We start from the raw sequence: 23065 nt of genomic DNA on the forward strand, positions 1-23065 counted from the left end.
GAGAAGGCGGTCATGGTGCCTTCTTTATAGGCCTGGTGATTGGGGCAGTCACCTCAGATGTGGGACACCTGGGTTCAATTCTCCCCCTCCCCCTACACCTGATGTGGAGAAGGGATTTCAGCTTGGGTGTTCCACACCACAGGACTGTGCCCTCACCACTGGGCTATGGGATATTTTGGGATGGACTTTCTCAATCTCTCCTCTTGAAACTGTTCCACTTTTCAGAAAGAATTAAAGAGTCATTGCAGCATGGAATTGAACCTGTGCCTCCCACAGCCTAGGTGAATCCCCCAACTACCAGCCTGTAGAATTATTCTCGCTCTCTTTGCGTAGCCCATTGACTATCCACTGCTATTCACAGTGGCAATTTATAATCATTCATTCCCACCACTCACATTTGCTGAATCTAATCCTCCTTTCCTTTCATCAAAATGCCTGAAAATCAAAATGAAAAGTTTCACTTCAACATTACTAAGTTGGACTTTTTTTGGTTCGCTCAAAACTATTCTGCAAACTTGACACAAATTGCAAATAGTTGTGATTGACCCAAAACTGCGTTTCTCAGTGAATAAACTATTAGTCCAAAAAAATGCTGCCCAGCTCTACAGGAGGGTAGGTGGTCAAAGTCTGTTCATTTACTAACCATGCAGCCCCACTTTGGGTTCATGGGATTGAATGCATGTAACTGAACAGAATTACTCCAGTAATGCTGTATATTTGGTAGCCCAAGCAGCCATTTGCACAGAATTCTAGATGAAGGATAAGGTTAAAAGTTGCAAAGTGGCTAAGCCGATGGGATTTGGCCACTGAAATAAATCCTACATATTTAGCAGCAACCAAGCAATTTTAAAAAACAACAAATAAATAAAAAACCCAAAACAACCAGGGAGAACTAAAATGAAGTAAAAATAAATGAGTAGGTTTTCTGAATATGCTAATATTATACAAGCAGATTATAATATCATTCAGTAGCAATCAGCCCCAGAATCCGACTTCTTGTTGTCTGAGACCAATCCGGTATTCCTTGCTCATCCAGAACTGTATTTTTACAAGTAGATCTTTGCAACCTTGTAGAGCCCCACTTAAGTCCCTGGTGCTCTGCATGGCTGCACAGGTCCATCCATATGGATCCAATTGCAGGATCTGGGCCAATGTTTCACATGTTACTAATCTGATGATCTGAGAATCTTAAAAACCACAAGGGAAAATATTAATGATTAAAACATGTTCACCCCCAAAGAATAGGCTGTTTAATTCTAATTCATTCTCCATTTTTCTAGTCAATGTCATATCTGGAGAGGAGTAATAAAACAGAAAAGTGCATGCTAAAATCATGGAAAACAATGGCCGGTAGAACATTTTAACCAGAGATTTAATCTCATTTGTCAGTGCATGATTGTCCTGCTGGCTGTGGACTGAAGGGATTTGTCACATTTCACAGCTATTCAAATTGTTTACTAATTTGACAGCACTTACAAAAACACAGCAGCTCTGAATCAAATGCATACAATCCTAAATCTCCATTTATCTGAGAATATATTATGTATAGCGTAAATGTTTCCAACACCAATAATTTTTAGTTTCCTGATGATATCTAGTATATTGCATTGAAACTGAGTTGTTCTCCAAGAAAAACGATCTATAAAATCCTTCACTTTTTAAAAAAGCCCATGTTAAAATAAATGTCATGAAAGGCACAAAACTACTAAAATCAAAGAAAACAGTTATGATTTGCTCTTCACTGCTGGCTCTGAATTCAAGCAATTGCACAGTTCTACTGATGTTCCATACAACACGTAACGAATCCAACATAACTGGCAATAGTAAAGGTGCTTTGTACACGACCTAGCACATTTAACAGCAAAGAAAAACAACAACAAATTTTCCTCATGTTAAGCAATGACCAGGGATTATTTCATCATGGTGAAATGTGACCAAGCTATATTACACCATGCAATAGCTTTCCAAGGGAACCTCAACACTTGGTTTATTTGAAACTGGACAGAAGCACTAGAAGTAGTATCATGGGGACCAATCCTGTATTGGAAAAGGGTTGGACTAGATGATTTAACAGATCTTTTCCATCTCCAGTTCCTGTGATTTCAGTTAAAAAACTAGTCAATCAATAAGAATGCTATACCAGTTAGCTATTTGCTCTGGAAAATAATACACCTATTACAACAGATGGCACAACAAGCAGAGTGCAAAACAAAGAGAAACAACCAGCACTGGAATGTCAGACGATTATTTTTTTATATTCTGACCTTGGTTATAGATGCCCAACTACCCTAAAACTAGCAGTGAGTACATGAGTTGCTGAAGAGAGAATTTGTCCTATGGTATCTACTCTCTTCTCATTCTCTATATGTAGCATCTGTTTAGGTGAACACATGCACACATTGAAAGATTATAAAGAGTAATAGTTTCCATGCATTAGGGCAGTAGTGCATCTTTGGTCTGAAAAGTTGGTCAACAAAAAAGAAGAGAGAAAAAGAAAGGGGTTATCATCTATGAACAGTCAAAACAAAAAAGTACCACACAAACAAAGAAGGAAAGTGTTATTTTACTTGTTTTTTGTTAGATCTAAATGATGAATTGTAAACCACCATCCTTTTAAACATCTCTTGTGGCTGCAAAAAAAAAAAAGGAAAAAAAAAGAAAAAAAGAAAAGTGCCAAAGCAGACATTAATTTTTTTCCTGTATATAAAAATCAACCAACCTATCTAATTTCTATTCATCCTTGTTACTTATAAAGGGCCTGGTTCACTCTGACATTTAGTAGTACTAATTCCATTGAGTACTTTCAATGGGGAGTAATCATGGAGTCAAGTATTACTGAATGTGAGACGGGGGGGGGAAAGAATCAGGCCCTAGATAATTAATGCACATTTCCATTTCACGAGATTTCTTAAAATCATTTTGTTTATCAGGCTTCATTTCACCCCTAAATTTTCAGAGCGAGATCTGCTCAGTCTATGTTATGCAATTCCCACTCAAGTCAATGGAAACTTTAATGCAAAAAAACTTGGCCAAGTTTTGAAAATGTACGGATGAATGACAACAGAGTTATTTTAAGATTCCTCTTTCCCATCAGGCTACTCCTCATCTTGCAGGGTGAATTCCACTGAATAACACAGAATTCTTCTAAGGAATGGGTAAGCTGTAAGGATATCAGGATTTGGTCCCGGATGGGGGCATTCTTCAAATGTCTCTGCTTGATAACTTAGTTCAATTTGATTGTGGAATTCTGAGGTCTGTTTTGGAGGAATAGTTCTATTGACTAAGGATCAAATGCTACTCATTTAACTTAAATCAAGAGTCCCATTGACTTGCTTGGGATTATTCACAGGAGCAAGTCAAGCAGATCCTGTTCTTACTCTATTTTGCCTCCATTTGATTGCCTAGCAGCACTTTCAAAGTATTGGTTAGTAACACTTAATTGAGATTTAACCTCCTAATATTTTAGGGTCTATCTGAGTCCAACGTGCACAAAAATGTAAACACAAATTTTCGTGCTAAATATGTGCCTCTTCATACATTAAGAATTCTCAAACTAGGATGAAGTCTATCTTTCCACATTGGTTTTATCATCATACCTGTTGTGGTTTTTCAGAGAATCATAGAAATGTAGGGCTGTAAGGGACCTCAAGAAGTCACTAAGTCCAGCCCCTTGCATTGTGCCAGGACCAAGTAAACCTAGACCATCCCTGACAGATATTTGTCCAACTTTTTATTAAAAGCTTCCAATGATGGGGACTCCATGACCTCGCTTGGAAGCCAATTCCAGAGCTTACCTACTTTATAAAGATTTTCCTAACATCTAACCTAAATCTCCTTGCTACAGATTAAGCCCATTATTTCTTACCTTACCTTCAGTGGACATGGAGAACAATTGATCACTGTCTTCTTTATAACAGGCCTTAACATTTTGGAAGACTCTTATCGGGTTCCCCCCCGAGTCTTCTTTTTTCAAGACTCAACATGCCCAGTTTTTTTAATCTTTCCTCATAAACTTTTTATTATTTTTGTCGCTCTCCTCTGGACTCCTTCCAAATTGTCCACATCTTCCCTAAATTGTGGTGCCCAGACTTGGACACAGTACTCCAGCTGGGGCCTCACCAGCATTGAATAGAGTTGGACAATTACCTCAGGTGTCTTATATACAACACTCCTGTTAATACACCCCAGAATCATATTAGCCTTTTTTGCAGCTGCAGCACATTGATGACTCATATTCAGTTTGTGGTTCACTATAACCCCCAGATCCTTTTCAGCAGTACTACCACCTGGACAGTTATTCCCCATTTTGTAGCTGTGAATTCAAGTTTTCCTTACTAAGTGAAGTACTTTGCACTTGTTTTTATTGAAATTCATCTTGTTGAATTCAGACCAATTCATTTTGAATTTTAAACCTGCTCTTCAAAGTGCTTGCAACTCCACCTAGCTTGATGTCATCTGCACATTTTATAAGCATACTCTCTACTCCATTATCCAAGTCAATAATGAAAATAGTAGGGTTACCATATGTCCGGATTTTCCCGGACATGTCCGGCTTTTTAGATCTTAAATTGCCGTCCAGGAGGAATTTTTAAATAGCTCAAAATGTCCGGCATTTTGCCGGGCGGGGAGGAAGATGCAGAACCAACGAACCCGGGCAGCAGCAAGGAGCAGAAGTCTGGAGCCTCTGGGCTGCATCAGCTGTTGGGAGGGGGATGGGAAGGGGGAGGGGAGTGGAATTCTTGAGCCCACGCTGCCCTGGCTGCAGCCGGCAGGAGCGGAAGCCCCCAGGAGACGCAGGATGAGGAAGCCCGGGGAGCCGCGGTAGGAGTTTGGGGCAGCAGGAAGACAGGGCTGCAGGTCAGGGCAGAAGTTTCCATCCTGGGCTGGAGGAGGAAGCCTGGGGAGCCGCAGTAGGAGCTTGGGGCAGCAGGAGGACAGGGCTGCAGGGCACGGCAGGGCAGAAGTCCCGATCCCGGGCTGCCTCGGCTGGGGTGAAAGACAGTCAGTTCCCAGCCTGGTCGGAGCCTGGGCTGCCTCAGCTGCTGTTGGGGAGGGGTGTGTGGAATTCCCGAGTCCCAGCTGGAGCAGGGGAGGAAGGATGGAAGTCCCCAGCCTGGGCTGCCCCAACCCCTTGCTGGAGCTGGGAGAGGCCCCGAGCCCCGGCTGCCCCGGCTGCTGCAGTGACTGGGAGCAGAAGTACCTCCTCATTGATCAGCCCCATCCACTGTGCGGCTGCTAAGGTTGCAAGCACCTTGTCCTACTACTGCCCCAATCCCCAGGTGGACTTTCCATCCCTGGGGGGGCTCCACATCTGGGTCCCTCGGGGCAGAAGCTGCCAGGACCAGGGGATAAATCAAGGCCTGTGTCTGCACAGTGCTTTGCAGATGAAGCCAGCTAGCCACGAGCAAAAGGTTCTGCTTAACTTTGCTGATTTGAACTTTTGCCTCTGCAACTCCTTGCACTGAAACAAAGAACCATTTCCCATGTAAGCTGCAACTTCAGCCTGGCTGGGCATTGTCCAGAGCCAGCCCTCAACACCCTCCCCTGTCAGTGGGAGAAGGGAGAGTTGTCTGTGCATGGACCATGCAGCAGGGAGCTGCTGATTTTCTTGGGACTTGGTCTAGCCAGGACATTATTGCCCGGCAAGCCAGGGTGCGACTCTACAGGGCTAGCAGGCTGCACGGTGACAACCTTGTGTCTCTTGCAGGTACGTTTTCCATTTTTGGGCCCTGGAACTGCTCAGGCAGCCTAGGTGAACACAGGGGGGATGAAACCAAGGGAGGCAGCGATGTTAAGTGTTTCTGATCTCTCCTAGCAAATACGCTGGCTGGGACCCAGGCTGCTGACAGCTGATATTTTCTGGTGGTTCTTTTTATTATTCTTATTCCCTTGCATCCTTACTACAGAGACTTGCCCAGAGCAGCAGCCAATTTCCTCTGCCCTAGTGGCTCGCTTTCCCATGCAAGCCAGGCAGCAGGGGCTGAATTTGACCCTTAGCTGGGTGGGATGTGGATGGGGACCTGTGCCTGTTGCCCCTGGACTGGTTGTGGTCCATGGGGCCTGGTTTGGGAGGTGTATGGGTGTAAGAAGAGTCTGGGAGGATGCAGGGGAAAGAGAGCCTTGACGTAAGCATTTGAAAAATCAAACCAGCAATCAGTCAAAGAAAATCAGACACAGATGGGGCAGGATGAGCCAGCAGCTTTTGTGTTGCAATGTTTGGTCAGGTAGGGTTACCATACGTCCGGATTTTCCCAGACATGTCCGGCTTTTTGGTCCTCAAATCCCCATCTGGGAGGAATTTCCAAAAAGCAGGACATGTCCGGGAAAATAGGGAGGCATGGTAAGGGGACCGCCTCCTCCCCGGGCTCCAACTTTCCCGGCTCCCGCCGCTGTCCACCGCGGCGGGGGCCGAAGCAACTTCCCCGTGGGGGCCAGGCAGCGGCTGTTCGTTCTCCCCACCTGGGCAGCCGGACTCGGGAGCAGCCACTGCTGCAGCTCCCACTGCCGCGGGGGGATGTGGCCAAGCATGTGGCGCTCGGCGGCTGCGGCTCTGGTGCCCGGGCCGTGAACCCCCTGAGCCCGGGCCTGCTGCGGGGACCCAGCTGGTGCAATCGTGCGGGTGGCCCCAGAGTGGGGGCAGCAGGCTCCAGCCCCCTCCACCCCCCCCGTCCTGCTCAGGTCCCGCAGGGGAACGAATGGGGCTGCCGATGCCTCCACCCCGGGGCCGCCTGCGGAATTGCACCAGCTGGGCAGCAGCCCAGACGCGACTGGCCAGGGGCTGGGCGCAGCGTGCGCGCTGCTGGGTCACCGCAGCAGGCCCAGGCTCGGGGGGTTCGGGCCCGGGCACCAGAGCCGCAGCCGCCGAGCTTGGCCATCGGCCGCTTCCTCCCCCCGCGACAGTAGGAGCTGCAGCAGCGGCTGCTCCCGAGTCCAGCTGCCCAGGTGGGGAGAACAGCCGCCACCTGGCCCCGCGGGCCGCCCCCCTACTCTCCCTCCAGGTACTGCCCGAGTCCTGCCTGCGCTCAGGGCCAGGCTGGACTCACTCACCCCGGCCCCGCGATTCCCCTGCGTCTCCCGGGCCTCCCTCCAGCGCTTGCGGAGGGAGGTGGAATGGTGTGTGGGTGGGGGGGTTGTTGGTCCTCTTCCTGCCCTGCTGCCCTCCCCCCCCCCCCCCCGCGTCCCGATATTTGACCTGGGTGATCTGGTCACCCTAGGGGGCGGAGTTGGGGCGGCGACTTTGGGGAAGGGGCGGAGTTGGGGCAGGGCCGGGGCCCCGTGGAGTGTCCTCTTTTTGCAGTATTGAAATATGGTAACCCTAAAAATAGTGAATAGTACCAGACCCAGAACTGACACCTGCGGGACCCCATTAAATACTCCCTCCCAATTTGACATCAAGCTACTGCAACTACTCTTGGATAACTGTCTTTCAAGCAGTTGTGCACCCACTTTATAGTAATTTCATCTAGACCACATTTCCTTAGTTTGCTTAGGAGAATGTCACACAGAACTCTGTCAACAGCCTTATTAAAATCAAGGTATATCACATCTACTGCTTCTCCTGATTCACTAGGTCAGTAAGCCTATCAATGAAGGAAATTAAATTGGTTCAGCATGATTTATTCTTGACAAATCCATGCTGACTATTCCTTGTAACCCTACTATCCTCCAGGTGCTTACAAATTGATAGTTTAATAATTTGCTCCAGTATCTTTCCAGGTATTGAGGTTAGGCTGACTAGTCCATAATTCCTGGGTCCTCCTCCTTCCCCTTTGTAAAGACAGGTACTATGTTTGCCCTTCTCCAGTCTTCTGGGACTTCTCCCATCCTCCAGGAGTCCTATAACAGGGTTCAAAAAAGAACTAGATAAATTCATGGAGGATAGGTTCATCAATGGCTATTAGCCAGGATTGGCATGGGTGGTGTCCCTAGCCTCTGTTTGCCAGAATGAGCAACAGGGAATGGATCACTTGATGATTACCTGTTCATTCCCTCTGGGGCACCTGGCATTGGCCACTGTCAGAAGACAGGCTACTGGGCTAGATGGACCTTTGGTCTGACCCAGTATGGGTGTTCTTATGTTCTCAAAGATAACTGTTTATGGCACCAAGATTGCTTTACCTATTTCCTTAAACACTCTAGGATGAATTTCATCAGGCCCTGGTGACTTGAATATATCTAATTTATTTAAATATTCTTTAACTTTCCCTATTTTGGCTTGCATTCCTTCTCCCTGGCTGTCTAAATTAATTGTGTTGAGTATCTGGTCATCAATAACCTTTTTAGTGAAGATTGAGGCAAACTACGTATTAAGCATTTCAGCTTTTTTGATGTCATGAGTTATTAGCGCTCCTTCCCCCATTAAATAGAGGACTTACACTTTCCTTCATCTTTCTTTTGCTCCTAATGTATTTAAAGAACCTCTTCTTATTGCCTTTTATGTCCCTTGCCAGGTGTAACTAATTTGGTGCCTTAGCCTTTCTGATTTTGTCCCTACATACTTGTGCTGTTCTTTTGTAGTCCTCATCAATTTGACCATGTTTCCACTTTTTGTAGGATTTTGTGTAGCAAAAAAGTCACTAAAAAGGTAATGAGGTCAGTTAGAACCCTCAATGTTAATCAATGGGGGGAAATGAAAGTACTACACTTCCAAAGTCTTTGGGGGTCTTTTGGACCCCAAGCACATACAAAAATTTAAATAAAACATAATAGGCAAAACATTGCCTCTTCTTTAGGTATTCTCAAACTATGATGCGACAACCTATTAGCATTAGTTTTGTCTGCATACTTCTTGTGGTTTTAGTGTAGTGAAAAAAATTACTCAAAAGGTATTGGGGTCTGTTGGACCGCAATTTAATTATGCATTCCAACATCATATTGCTTTTATGTTGAGGCAGCAGTTATATGATATGACTGTATGAATCATAGGGGGGAGGGATAGCTCAGTGGTTTGAGCATTGGCTTGCTAAACCCAGGGTTGTGAGTTCAATTCTTGAGGGGGCAATTTGGGGCAAAAATCTGTCTGGGATTGGTCCTGCTTTGAGCAGGGGGTTGGACTAGGTGACCTCCTGAGGTCCCTTCCAACCCTGATATTCTATGAATCTTTCAGCATTGTTTTAATAATCAGTTTCAGTGGTTTTTATTTTTCAAAAAAATGTACCAAAAGTGTTTTGGGGGTCTGAGATCCCAGTTAATGTTTCCCATCACATATCATCACAATTGTACAGCAAATGGAGTTTCTTTCAAGATAATCCCATCACACTGATCTTCTGGGAGGCCTACACTTGCTAGAAAGTTTCTGGGGAAGCCACAATTGTCAGATACTATTTTCTGGCAAGCCCACACTTGACAGATGCTGTTGCTGTGGCAAAGACTTACTGTTGCATTGCAAATGCACATTGCATGCCTGAATGCATATATTGTTTGAATTTTGTTGAATCACACCTGGCATAACAAGTGTTTGAGTAAGAGATGGATGTTTCACAGGGACCTGGGCACAGAAATGGTGAAACCACTGGTGCAGGAAAGAAACATAGCAGCCTTGCTTCAGGGTTCTAGGAAAGTAGCATCCTGTGTGCTGGGTACTGACCCAGAGCCTAAGAAACAGGGAAGATGCTACATTTGTTCTGGAGAACGAGGCAGGAAAACACATTAAATGTATGTTCAGAATATATGTCAACTTAATTGCTCCATTTGGTCAAAGTAGTAAACCATTTACTGCCACTTTGCTGTGTTTGTGCCTTTTATAATATTGCTGTTGCTCTGTTTTCATTGTCTGAAAATGGGGTCTGTTAGACTGCAACACCTGTGTAGGGTGTAGCTATTTTTAAAATGTGTTTGATCATCGGGTCAGTTAGACCCCAACACAAATACTGTGTAGTGTGCTTCTGAATCTAGGAACATTTGAACTTGTTCATAGATTTATAGTTCACTGGTTACAATAAAGTCAGTTTTAAATATATCCCATGTATTTTTCCAATTTTGACATACTCGGAGGTCTCCAAGACCCCAATATGGAAATAGTTGGGAGATTTTTGGTCCAAAATGAGGATTAAAATGGTAGTTACTATATTTTCCTGAACCTGATACAATCCTGAATATATTTTGTTATCCTCAGACTACTACCTGCATGCTAATAAAATAGATATGGTACAGTTTGGAATAATTTCATACTGAGGGTCACATTAAATTTACAAAGACTTTGTGATAAAACATAATGAAAAAAATCTACCCAATTAGGGGAAAGAGATTGGGGTCTTCTTTTAAGAACTTTCCACTCACAGGCTAACTGAGGGCATTATACATTTCTAAATTCAGAAGGTGTATAAGTTTATTGTCCCTGTCTGGGCAGCTTTTCAACGAGATTGAAAATAAACATAGACACTTAGGAAAATGTTCATTTTCAGCATTAGTGTTGTGGGCCAAACCAGGGCACCAACATCAGTGCAGCGGAGCAACTGAGGTGGTGAAAGACACCTACATGCTTTAGTGTAGGCTGTGTAAAGGCTAACAGCCAAGGATCTGCTTCACTCCCATCGACTTCAGGGGTGCAGAATCAAGCCCCAAATCCTGAAAACCGGAAGGTAGGACTCATGAGCACTAACAAACGCATCAGAGCTTTCTAATAATTGAAACAGGATTGGCCTGCAGCTCCCTTCAAACATGAGGTTTTGCCTTTGGAAATCCCCACATCCCCAGCACTGTTTCATTGCAGCGATACACCAAGTTATGTGTGCCAAACTGTGTGCAGCTTCTCCATGAGTTGCTGCTGTATTCTCTATAGCACAGCACAAGCAGAGCATTCCCACTGCATTTGGCCATATAGAGGCATATAGGCACTCTCAGGGTTTACCTTCACATGTATTTCTCCATCCATAAATTGAAGTAATTTATCTGTACTTGAGTAGCTGGAAGACTTGGGTTTACTGGGCTGAATCCAATTAATATGAAAGATGCAGCTACACTGCACTAAAAGACCTGCGGCACAGCCGTGGCTGGCTCGGATCAGCTGACTTGGGGCTCAGGCTGCGAGGCTTAAAACTTGCTGTGTAGATGTTAGGGCTCGAAAACCAGCTTGAGCCCAAATGTCTACAATGCAATTTGTAGCCTCGCAGCCCAAGCCCAAGTCAATTGATCTTGGTGCTGCAGGTTTTTTATAGTAGTGTAGACACAGTTGAAGATTTAAATAAGAATAGATAGAGAGACAACTTCTTCTGCTTGGAAGACTTCTTCCCTTATTATTTTCTTGCCCCCTTTGGGCTGCCTAGCTAATAGTTTGCTTGACTAAAATCCAACCCTCTTTTTGACTGTCAGAACACAATTCAATGAATTCCTCAAAAATCAGTCTCCAACAACTGATACACACAACTTTTTACCATATATAGAAACAAGGTGGGAGGAACTATGTAGATTGTACTAGATACAGAATCAGGATGGAAGGATCTTTACAGGTCATGTGCAAGGAAATAAGGAAAGGCATTAACAAAGAAAAACTATTTTGCCTTTGGTGGTTTCACATATTGAATTGAAGAAGCTGCTGAACTACTCCTATTTCTAAACATTTACATAAATCAGAAATGATGACAAATATTATTCCCTCTATGTGAAACACATTTATTTTTAGACTTTTCAGGAGAGATCCTGTATAAACTCTGCCTGTTAAGCATGTGGTAGCCTGCATTTTTCCTGGATAATAAAAAAAACTGTTCCGTCTTGTTTACACTATTTAAATATTAAACCCCAGTTTACAATGTACTGCGACCCTACCTGCGGACAGTACAAACAAGTATAAAGGACTAAGTCACAGTAGGAAGCTAGAAAGTGGAATTACAAATGCAATTTACAAAGTAATTTGCTTTGATAATCATATCAGAAGAATATTTTCTCCCCATATCCATGAATTCCCAACTAATAATATAAAGCAATTTGGGAATAAAGGAGATTGACACCTGCAACATTATAAAAGCCTTGTGATTTGGAAAACGTGTGTACATGCATAACAAGTAATGACAAAGTTCCTTCTGAGGGTGAATCTTGTTTCCAGTTCTTCAAGACTAATTGTAAGCAGTTGGCTACAATATACATGTAATATGTTGAACTTAGACCAGTGCTGCTTTTGCAAACAGACAGTTTTACAATGCATGTCACATTTTTTTCCAGATGTTAAATTATATTAACTCTGGATTATCATTTTGGTCTTTTTTTCTGAGCAATTTCAAATTGTTTGGGATGCTGGTAAATGATTGAATTATTAGTTATTTCACACATTCCAAACTAAAATGAAATTTCCATGTATACAATTGAATGGAATATCTATATTAGCAGTCTTTTTATCCATTACATAATCATGGTCCTGCTGCTTGATGCATGGTCAGGAATTAATATTTATCTGATAAAAATCAGCTCTCTTATGCACATAGTGGCTTGAGAACGTGTATAACATAGCAGTTCTGGGCAGAACGTGTTTTTGATAAAAAATGATCATTAAACAGCTACCGTATCTGATTTAATTGTAATGTTGAAAACAGAGGAACAAGAATCACTATATTACTAAAGCAGAACGTTCTGAATATTTTAATAAATGGCAATTATGGGTAACATGCAAGCTAATTTTGAGAGTTTAGAATTCATAACACAACCCTGTAATTCAAGAATTTTAAGTGCCGCTGTGATTTATTTTTCATCATTAAGGAGGCTTTCTACTGATCTCAATGGGCATTGGATCAGGACCTATCATACTAGCATCACTCATGATATAATAGGCAACATTGCAATAAAACTATACATATAAAATGATGGGGTCTAAATTAGGTGTTACCACTCAAGAAAGATCTTGGAGTCATTGTGGATAATTCTCTGAAAACATCCACTCAATGTGCAGCGGCAGTCAAAAAAGCAAACAGAATGATGGGAATCATTAAGAAAGGGATAGATAATAAGACAGAAAATATCATATTTCCTCTATATAAATCCATGGTATGCCCACAGCTTGAATATTACGTGCAGATGTGGTCGCCCCATCTCAAAAAAAAGATAAATTGGAATTGGAAAAGGTTCAGAAAAGGGCAGCACAAATGATTAGGGATATGGAACAGCTTCTGTATGAGGAGAGATTAATAAGACTGGGACTTTTCAGCTTGGAAAAGAGACAACTAATGGGGGGATATGATAGAGGTCTATAAAATCATGACTGGTGTGGAGAAAGTAAATAAGGAAGTGTTATTTACTCCTTCTCATAACACAAAAACTAGGGGTCACCAAATGAAATTAATAGGCAGCAGGTTTAAAACAAACAAAAGGAAGTCCCTAATACCACAAAATTCCAGGGACCACTGCAAGTTTTAGCACAAACACTTTTAGTCTAAGATTTTGGTCAGAGCACAATACATCTTTATATACACTGGAAACAGATGTGAAAAAAAATCTACTTGTGTAACACTTAACACGACAACCATAATACCAGTCTACTATCTTTTCCTTGGGAAGGAAAGAATTTGAAACGTGTATAAATCATATAAATTTTGTTTCCTTGTAAAGCCAAAAATTAACATTGACAATCTTGCCACTTATGGCAAATTTGACTTTTTGAATGAATGAATACACAAATGATAAAATCAAAACAATGTATGAAATAAAAATAAAAATATATAAAATCCCCCTCTAAACTCCTTGCTGTGAGAAAGAGTGACTGTTATTCACAAAGTCACACTCAGACCTTTAACACTTACCATCTGATTATTCAAAACAATTCAACGTGGTTTATGGTTAGGAGAACACAAGGACAAACTTTGACCCTTTAAAGACAATTCAACAAGAAAAATTCCTACAACTTTACCGCACTCAGAGAAGAATATTAGAAAAGGCTTACCAGGGCCTCCGGTTTGATTGTTGGCCTGACCATAAAATTAGGATCAGGTTGCAGCATGACTGGCTTAGAGACTATAGGTACCACTGGCTGACGCTGGGTAGGTGGGCTTGGAGCAAATTGCTATCAGGGTTCAATTTAAGAAAATTACAGATAATGCAATTTGTGCAAACCAATCATATTACAGTGGCACCACAATATACATCACTTCATTGCTATGAACTTATTGCCACTAGTATAACAAATTGCCGTCAGAAGTATTTTATTAACTGATCTACAATGACAATAAGACAAAACATAATGTAATTCCTGGTAGATCTAAATAATGGCTTCTCTTCCTTAAACCATTACTTCAGAGGGATGATGGAAAATTTTATCCCTGCATTTGGCACTTATCCAATAGAGGCAGTGAACTGATTTAAGAGCTAAAGAAGTAATGCTAAAACAATGAATGAGACAGCGAACCTGAATTGGAATTGTGATACTGTTAAAGATATATGGCAGTCAGGTGGCTAAACTGATCTTCTAAAGTGAAATTCACCAGGCCTGTAATTTATTATTATTATTATTCCATTAGAAACGTATTAAAAATCACTCATCTTGGGCTAAGATCAAGAGTTAGTCACAGTAATTAGTCCCTTTACTCTATGAAATACAGTAGATACTCTGAGGCATTTCAGAGTTAATCATTTGACATGTACAAATTAGGTGCCTGATCCTACACTCCTTACTCAGGGAAAACTCCCACTGACGTCAATGAGAGTCTTGTCTGATTAAAGAGTTCAGGACTGAGCCCTATGGGTTTAGATTCTGACTCAGCTCCAGCAACTCCGGTTGACATTTCTCATAGGAAACATGATGTATTCCAGATATCATGCATGTAGTACAAGCTGTTACTATGGAAATGATTGGAATAATTTCCAGTAAATTGGTTACACAATCCCATTTTTACAGCAAAAAGGAGTATTTTTTAGAATTTAGAGAAAAGTTTTGGAGCCAGGTCTTTGAAAGTCACCAGGGAATTCCCTGGAGTACCGTAGTGTTCCTAGCGATCAACTCTCTGAAGTTACTCTGGATCAGGATAATATCTCCAGGAGTCTCACTTACTTCCAGAAACCTGGCTCTACAGAGTGGCCTAGTGGAAGAAACTCAGATCTGGACAGTCTTGAATCAAAACCAATATGAGCTGTTTTCAGGCAAATGGGTGTTCTGAAAAATAGCTCTCTATCACACTCGCTTAGGAATATGAGTAGCTGTATGAACCATCACTATTTTGGAGGGACCAAAGTGAATTTCTTTTTCCTTTATTCATTCTTTCTATGACAAACTAGTGATGTTTTCACATTTGAAGACATCAAGGGGATATGAAGAGATACTGGTCTGATACTTGGAAGTTGCTTATCACTGACAGACCTTTCCCAAACACAGGAATCTTGGAATATCTCTGGTGCTAGCTTACAGACTCTTAAAATGACTTTAAAATATTTGCTATGCAAGTCCCCTTCACATCTTCAAAAATGTCCATTTTTTACAGCTTACCAGGAAATGAGTCTGAAGTTTTAGATTAATTATCATGGGATAATAACTACCTGAGGACTTTTAAACCAATAATGAACTTCCCCATTATCCATTTCAGGCTTAAGTGTTGCCTGAGCCTTGTGCTGGCCCTCTGCACAGGAGTGAATGTCATCCTTTGTGAGAAAATGAACAGTATTTATCAATGTCTTTCCCATATAGCAATGACAGCTGTACTGAACTTTGTGAAACAGTCTAATCCAGTGGTGGGCAACCTGCCCATCAGGGTCATCCGCTGGCAGGCTACCAGACAGTTCGGGAACGGCGAACCACGGCCACTGGGAGCTACTGGCGGCTGTGCAAATGTAAACAAACTGTCTGGCGGCCTGCCAGCGGATGACCCTGATGGGCTGTGTGCGGCCCGTGGACCAGAGGTTGCCCACCACTGGTCTAATCTAATAGCCATAGTATAGAGAAACTATTTTCCAATCAAATAAGTTCCTGATATCCATTAAACTATGATCGCTGTTAAACTCAATTTCCTATGTTTACAAAATACTATAGTTTCATATGTGGTTTCTTTCTTTAAAGGCACACCTTCCTGAAGCGTCTTTTTTTAGTTTGTTCTTATTCTACACACAGGCGACAAATCTAGCCCTGGCCAGTGCAGCATTGGGAAGTGGGGGTGTAGACTGGTACATTCCCTATCAGACGGGTGGGATTGACAAAAGGTGGAATGGCCATCTCAAGAAAGAGGTAAAAATTACCACTTCTCTATACAAGGAACCATGTGTATCCAAACATCTGCCAGCTGGCACATGCTGCTGGGGGTGGCATATGCATTAGCCCACCTAGAGGACAAGATACACCATAACCCTCCGATCATGCTTCCTGCAGATGTATTATAAAGGCCAATGCATCAGCTTGGTCTTCTCCCATCTCCCTCCTGTGCATAAAAGAGGGATCATGTCCTGCTGTCCCACAGGAAGGTGAAAAGGTGCTCCATCGTCTTTTTCCTTTCTACACATTCTCCACACCAGTGCTATACAGTGCCTGGGTAAGCCCATAACAGCCTTTAAGAAATGGACCCCAAAGACTTTTCCCTATATGCCAGTCTATCAAACTGGACACACACCTTTTCAAGTGTTATTTGCTAGATGCAGTGTATATGTTTGTATTGTATCATGGAACATAAACGGGGAATCAACAGACCCATGTTATGGTAGCAGTTTGTGAAGTTTGTGAATTTATTATAGGAAGAAATTTAAAAATAGCTTCCACTAACATAATACTTGGATTCTACTGGAAATTGGGGGTTACACCCTTTCTTAGCACACATATCTCTTCTAATATGACCCAATGTCTACATACACTTTCAGTAAAACAATCGAAGATTGGTTATATTGGGCTATATTTTTCAGCTGTGACGCCATCCCAAACTGCATTTAAAGTACATAGAATTGTAACTATGTTGTGTGTCTCCCTGACAGAAACACAAATACACAGTACACAGAAAAAATATTGTACATGCAACATGCATGCTTCAAGATAATATTTCTGAGACTGTTGAAATGTGAAGACTCATTGTTGAGAAAGTCTTTTATACTCTTAGAGCTTAGCACTGCTAATTGGTACATGGAGGGTGATATTACCAGGTATCTTGTAAATGCAATGACTGCCTTACACACCGGAATCCAAAGATATGGTCATTTTTCAAGGGGGGAAATCATCCCCTTTTTAAATTCCTTGACACTAGCATTACATTGAAAGTTCATAAAAAAGTTTATGACATACCAGTGGATTGCTTGATGCAGATGATATTTTGCCAACATGAGAAGTGTTTCGTAAACCCTAAACAATAATAGCTTCATTACTGCATATCTACTAATCATACTTATGATGCTCAAATCAATTCATGCCACATCTATGAACAGTTCATAGCCAATAATATTTGACAGGTAATTTCACTCCTTCAGCACTGGCAAGCACCTGGCAGAACTTGCAATTAAATGGCCACGGTGAAGAAAATTATTGATGCTGAAAAGATCTAGAAACCTATTTGTATAACATTAGGAAAGGATGTTTATGAGACCAGAATAATAAATCTTTGTTTACTTCAAATTTGGCTGGTATAACAACAGGGTCTCGTATTTAAAATCAGATAGATTTATTCAGTTGATTGGGAGTAACCGAGTCAGTTAATGTTTTCAGAGGATGAGATACAAGGAAGGAAACCAGTTACTTCTTTGGGAACATCAAATGTTAGTTTATATTATTTGGGCGAAACACAAAGCTATTTAAGAAGGAAACAGGCACACCAGGCCAGATTCTGAACTCAGCTGGACCAAACCCAAGGTCCATGTGTTCCACTGTCATGTCTCTGACAGTGTCTAGTATCAGACATGTAAGAGGAAGGTGTAAAAAAACCCATAATAGGCAGAGTGGGATAATCTACCTGTCTTTAGTAATTGAGCTATACAGCTAGGCCAGATTCTGATGTGAAACCCCACTGAAGACAAAACAATGGGTTTATATGCATATAATAGAGTAAGATTGGCCCAATATTAATATTTTATTGATTAAGAGCAAAAATCTCCTCTCAGACCTACCCTTTATTGAGTTTGGTGGCAGCTGGTGGGTGCTTAGAACTTTTGAAGATTAGGTCACTTATTTAGCTGCCTAATGTGGATTAGAAACCACCCAGGGCCTTCACCCCCAGAATATTTATTGGGTTACGACAGGCTATAAACATTTATAAATGGCTCCTGAGCCCAAAAAGGTTGAGAACCACATTTAGAAAACCCATCTTCCATAAAAAGATGTAGCAGTTGTTCTAATTCCAGAGAAGCTAAAATGTTCTTGAAATGTGATTATAAACTATGTTTATGGAGTCCCCTCAATAATCAGACTATGTTTATAACAAAACAAAGATTCATAATTCACTCTTCTAAAACTATCCTTTAAATAGAAATAATCTGCACATTTTCACAGAGAACTAAGAAGTCATTTCAATCCTTTGCCCATTTGTCCTTCCCCTGTTCAGCTGCAATACCCACAACACAGTCATTATTATTCCAAATGATCTTGCAGAAAACCACAGCACACAATGCAGTGAATCCATGCAGAAAAAACATGCAGAAAAACTACCACAAAGGGTCCCAGCTGAACTGTTTGAAACTAGTATAAAATATCTGCAGAAAGATCTTTTATTACAAAGATTTGAGTGTGTGCCTGATGTTATAGTCCTTAGTAAAGAAAAGTACTCGTATGATGAAGTCACAGAAATATTTTCCCGAGTAATGGGATTTAATATATGAATTTTTTGAAATATTCAGTATAGACCCTCTTTTTGAATAAACCTAGTGAGTTTGTAATAAGGGACAATCAGAGTATTTCCCCAGAAAACTAACTACTAAAATGACAAACCCTCAGATTTGTAGTAAGAATGTTTGGCCTTGTTCCCATCAAAGGATTACTATTGGTGCTCACTTAAGAGTTCAAAAGTTTCTGAGCATGTGACTTCAACCTAATTGTTCTCTGTCCACTACTTTCCCTGAGTAAAACAATTCAGGGTCATATTTAAACCATATTAGCGGAATACTAATATTCTACTTTATAGATACTTTATATCTCATTCAACTACAAAATAATCTACTTTTTGTTTTTCTGTGCAGATATAGTTAAATAGGTCACATGATTTCTTTGTATTTAAAATATGATGGGCTATAGTTAATAATGGTCAAGCACAAAAGATGCTATTAACTAATGCATTCTGCAAAAGATATTTGCATGCAGAAGATCTGGAACATTATGCAGAACAAACACACAAATATTCTCCACCTGCTATTTGTACACATCACTAATGAGAATGATGTATATGCAATGAGAGGAGAATATAATTAAATTATACCTTTGGACTTGATAAGTAGGTCTTTTCATTATTCTCAGAGCTAATGGGTCCAAACGTAGATCTTCCTCTGTAATTTTTGGCTTCCCAGCCATTCAAGGACTCTGTAGGGCCAGAAGAATGGTAACTGTGGTTTCCCATTCTTTCTTCTAACAGGGTGTGTGGTAGACAGAGAGATCCAGTGGGTTGACTGGGTAAGGAGGCAGGGGGAGGAGGTGGGGGAGAATGCATCCCAGTGGATGATGATAAAGTCACTCGTGAAGCTGCAGAAGGTGAAGGGGCTGGACCTCTTGAAGATGGGACATTTGGTGAAGAAAGTGGCTGAGCTGCGGATGTTGCAGAAGTTGTGTGAGGTGTTGGAGGGAGAGGTGCTATGCGTTTTGTAGGCTTGTCAACTTCATCCAGGTTAATATCATCAAGGTCTGTGGTGTGAAGCTGCAGACCACCTGCAAACCTCCGCACTGATGTAGCAGAAGGAGAAGCAGAAGTATGTCCACTTGTCAGCTGGTGTAATGACAACAGAGATCTGCCTTAACCGTGCACTTGCCTATAATGGACCTGAACAAACTAAAGGCAAGTAGCAGGACACCACAAGCTATAATTAACTCAGTACTGTAAGGTCTTGGGTTCTTATTATTAAAACCTGTACACAACTTTTTCCTGAAGCCTTTTTGTGTACAAAGAGCACTTACCCCAGTTTAAAAAAAATACAGTTAATAGAAATACAGTACCTAATTGCTGTGCTGGGGAAATAAAAAGAGCAGACACAAAAAGCAAAACAAACAGGAAAAAAATGCTCATTGCAAAAGTGGCTGATGTAAGAGGAGAGCACTTTACAAGCAGCTCCTGAAATTCTAAAGTCATTTAAAAGGATTTCCCAGACCAGATTAAAAAAAAAAGCCATGAATCTGGAGTAAAGGTTGTAAATACATATCAATAAGGGGAAAATCCTTAATCAGCACTGAAGTGTAAAGAGAAAAAATAGAGTGCTAGGGAATTCACGATTAAAATACCCAGCCAACCTAATACCACCCTAGAGTCCTGAGTGTCTGATAAGCAGTTCTGGAAGTACATCCACCTGGATTGTGTATGTGATAGTGATGGTGTTGGATGTCCTGGTGGGTGGAAGCTATATGCAGGATAGTGGGGCACATATGTGGGAGGAGGGGAAGTGCTTGATTTAGTCTCAATGAGTTTGGTGTTGTCTAAGCAAATCTATGCAGAGCTTAGACAATGCAGAGTAGCCCATGCAGAGCTTGAGTCCTTGCTGGGCTTATGAACTTCACAGGAATCAATACAGGAACTAGATGTTCTGAAGAAGTGAGTACATTAATCCGGATTTGGGGGAGTGGAGAAGGGATTCTATATGAATGTGGTCTAAATGTTTCCGGTAATCATTTGTCATGGATCATATTAAAATGTTTGTGAAAGTTCACTTAATCAGTATTCTCTTATCCACTATTTTGTCCACTCCCTGGAGGAATGATTAAAGAGGCATAAATTACCCCTAGAGAAACCAAGATATTTATCCTAGTCTTATTTGACTTTACTTCTTCAGCTGGATTACTGCTCTGTCCATAATGATAGTCTCAACTAAGTACCATAGAGTGGCTCCACCATCTAAGAGGCTGCTCTTCAACCCTTGGGAACTGCTGCTTGTTTTAAGGATATATTACAATTAATAACAAATAATAATACATAATGGCTGTTAATAGCATAGACAGGTTAATCCCTCAGAACCAACCTGTTCTCTTGATTTATACCGGTTTAATCTCCTCAAATAGTTTTACGGTAATAAAGTAATTAGTGGCAGCCTAAATACAGTAGTGTGCTAGTAAATAGTTCTGAGCAGCAGAGCTCTGAAAATATGTCAAGGAGTTTGGCCCCAATATCATGCCCCCTTCATTTCCACCACTGAAGGGGACTGCAATCCATCAGATTGCAGCTAGTGAGTGCAGAAGGTGTGGGGAATTTCTGCAGAAACATATCCCTCTCCTCAAGAGACTCTTCCATTGGAGAGCCACATGGCTTTGGGCACTGGGCCAGGAGAAACAGAGGACCAGCTGCTCTCTGCTGACTCTAGAATTATCCAAGTGGGAGATCACCATGCGTCCTCTCTGCAGCTGCTATTGTTCATTCCCAAGGGAAGTCATCCTGAAGCAGCTGTGCTGGGAGGGGAGCCAGAGCAGCAGGATGGTGGGAAAACATCTCTGTGGATATGGATTTATAAGGCCATAAACCTTTCTCTATGTGCCCCCTCTTCTCAAACTCCTCCCCTTTAAGGGGAAGATTTGAATGAAAGTTTATTAAGTGACTCTTGTAGAGTTCCCTCAGCTTTTGTCACCTTCCCTTACATAATTTCAAGTGAGGATATGATTTGGCCCTTTGTTATCCCAATCTCTCCATGGTACTAGGATGCATTCAAGATCCTGAATATCAATGATTCCATCCTCAGAGCACTCTTGCCTGGAAAGCATCATTATTTCAGGTGGTAAAGTCCTCATAGCCTTGAGTTTGAATATGGCTAGCAAAAGCCATCCTAGCCAATCTAGCAGGGTCAGCTAACAGGATACAGAACTGTCAAGTGGTCACGCTGCTTTTCAGTGGATGTCATGTAGTCACATTTACCAATGGCAATGCATTTCCCAAAGAAGATAGCGCCCTGAAAAATGTGCAGATGTCAAATGCTAAATACCGTCTATGTCAATCTTAAAGGCTGAAAAGGGAAAGAACGGAAGAGGTTCTTCTCACTGACACCCTGCAAAACCTCCCTGCCTCTCTATGAAACATACAAAAGTCATTTAGATATCACAATGGAGGGATAAGCAAGAGCTTTCTTTTACCTCAGGAGAATCATTCTCCACAGAGGAGATTTGTTCTAACCGTGTCTGACAAAGTCTTTCCACCCAGTGCTGAACCTTTTCTGATTCCTCCAGATCTTCTCGCTCTGTCTCAGATACCTTAGTCATATCACCGTGGCATAAAAAAAGGTTAATGGGTTTACACCACACACAAGATTAGAAGATACAACTTGTATTTGACTTTAAAACACTTTCTGAAAAAACAATCACGCTCTTGTGAATCATTTTCTATTTCACTGCCTTCCATTAGGCCTGTCCTTGAAAACCCCTAAATATCCCATGTGAGAGTACTGTAGTCTTTAAACCAGTAGGGCTACCCATCTGAGGAAGAAGTGCTCTTGTGAATAAGAAAGCTCAGGATACGGTTTCTCATCCGTTAGCAACAGAATAGTGTATTTTGTTATCCTGTGTTTTTTAAGTATCTGACACATTGGAACAAACTCTCCACGGAAACCAATAGCGTTATACTAGCAGATAATTTGGGCCACTGTCTTTTTGACATGCAAAGATTTAATAAACTTTCTACAAAATCCCCCAAATCCCACACCATATTCTACTTTCCTCCCATTTCCTTTTATTGCAGTTTGCTATAATTTCTCCTCTCTATTTTTAAGTGCATGCCTTGTTTGAAAAGAACTGTCCTCCCTTTAATTTTACATCCAACATAGTACTATGCTTTGTTACCTCAATATAAACATTTTCTTCATTTGCTAAGGTCATATTGTTTCTGATTTTTAGTAGTTCTTTTTTTTCTGTTTGTCTTGCACTGAATTCCTGCTTTTCATTTTTACAGATACTCATATTTTTATTACCAAAAAAGCAAGCTAAGAAAAGGAAAAAGGTGGGCACTGATCTCAACATAAGCTTAGTATTCTTCACTTGTTGCCAGGTATACTGAACAAGACCCGTAATTTGTTATTT

The 23065-nt window shown here is 41.5% G+C and overlaps 1 protein-coding gene across 5 annotated transcripts in view; it reads right to left on the reverse strand.

Annotated features, from left to right (window-relative positions):
* The window catches only part of USH1C (USH1 protein network component harmonin), a 108191-nt gene that overhangs the window by 14003 nt on the left and 71123 nt on the right, over positions 1-23065 (reverse strand). The window contains exons 17-18 of one of the 5 annotated variants that reach the window (XM_024202372.3): positions 22127-22243; positions 19432-19744 (exon numbers count right to left, since the gene is read on the reverse strand). The exons of 3 other annotated variants lie outside the window; for them this stretch is intronic. In XM_024202372.3, the coding sequence (XP_024058140.2) occupies positions 22162-22243 (82 nt within the window). In that variant the 3' untranslated portion in view covers positions 19432-19744; positions 22127-22161. Of the gene's footprint in view, positions 1-19431; positions 19788-22126; positions 22244-23065 lie in introns of those variants that run through there. One more of the 5 variants, XM_024202371.3, reaches the window with a different exon arrangement.

Source organism: Terrapene carolina, unplaced genomic scaffold, assembly GCF_002925995.2.
Source record: "Terrapene carolina triunguis isolate 2854851 unplaced genomic scaffold, T_m_triunguis-2.0 Scaffold715, whole genome shotgun sequence".
Lineage (NCBI taxonomy): Eukaryota > Metazoa > Chordata > Testudines > Emydidae > Terrapene > Terrapene triunguis.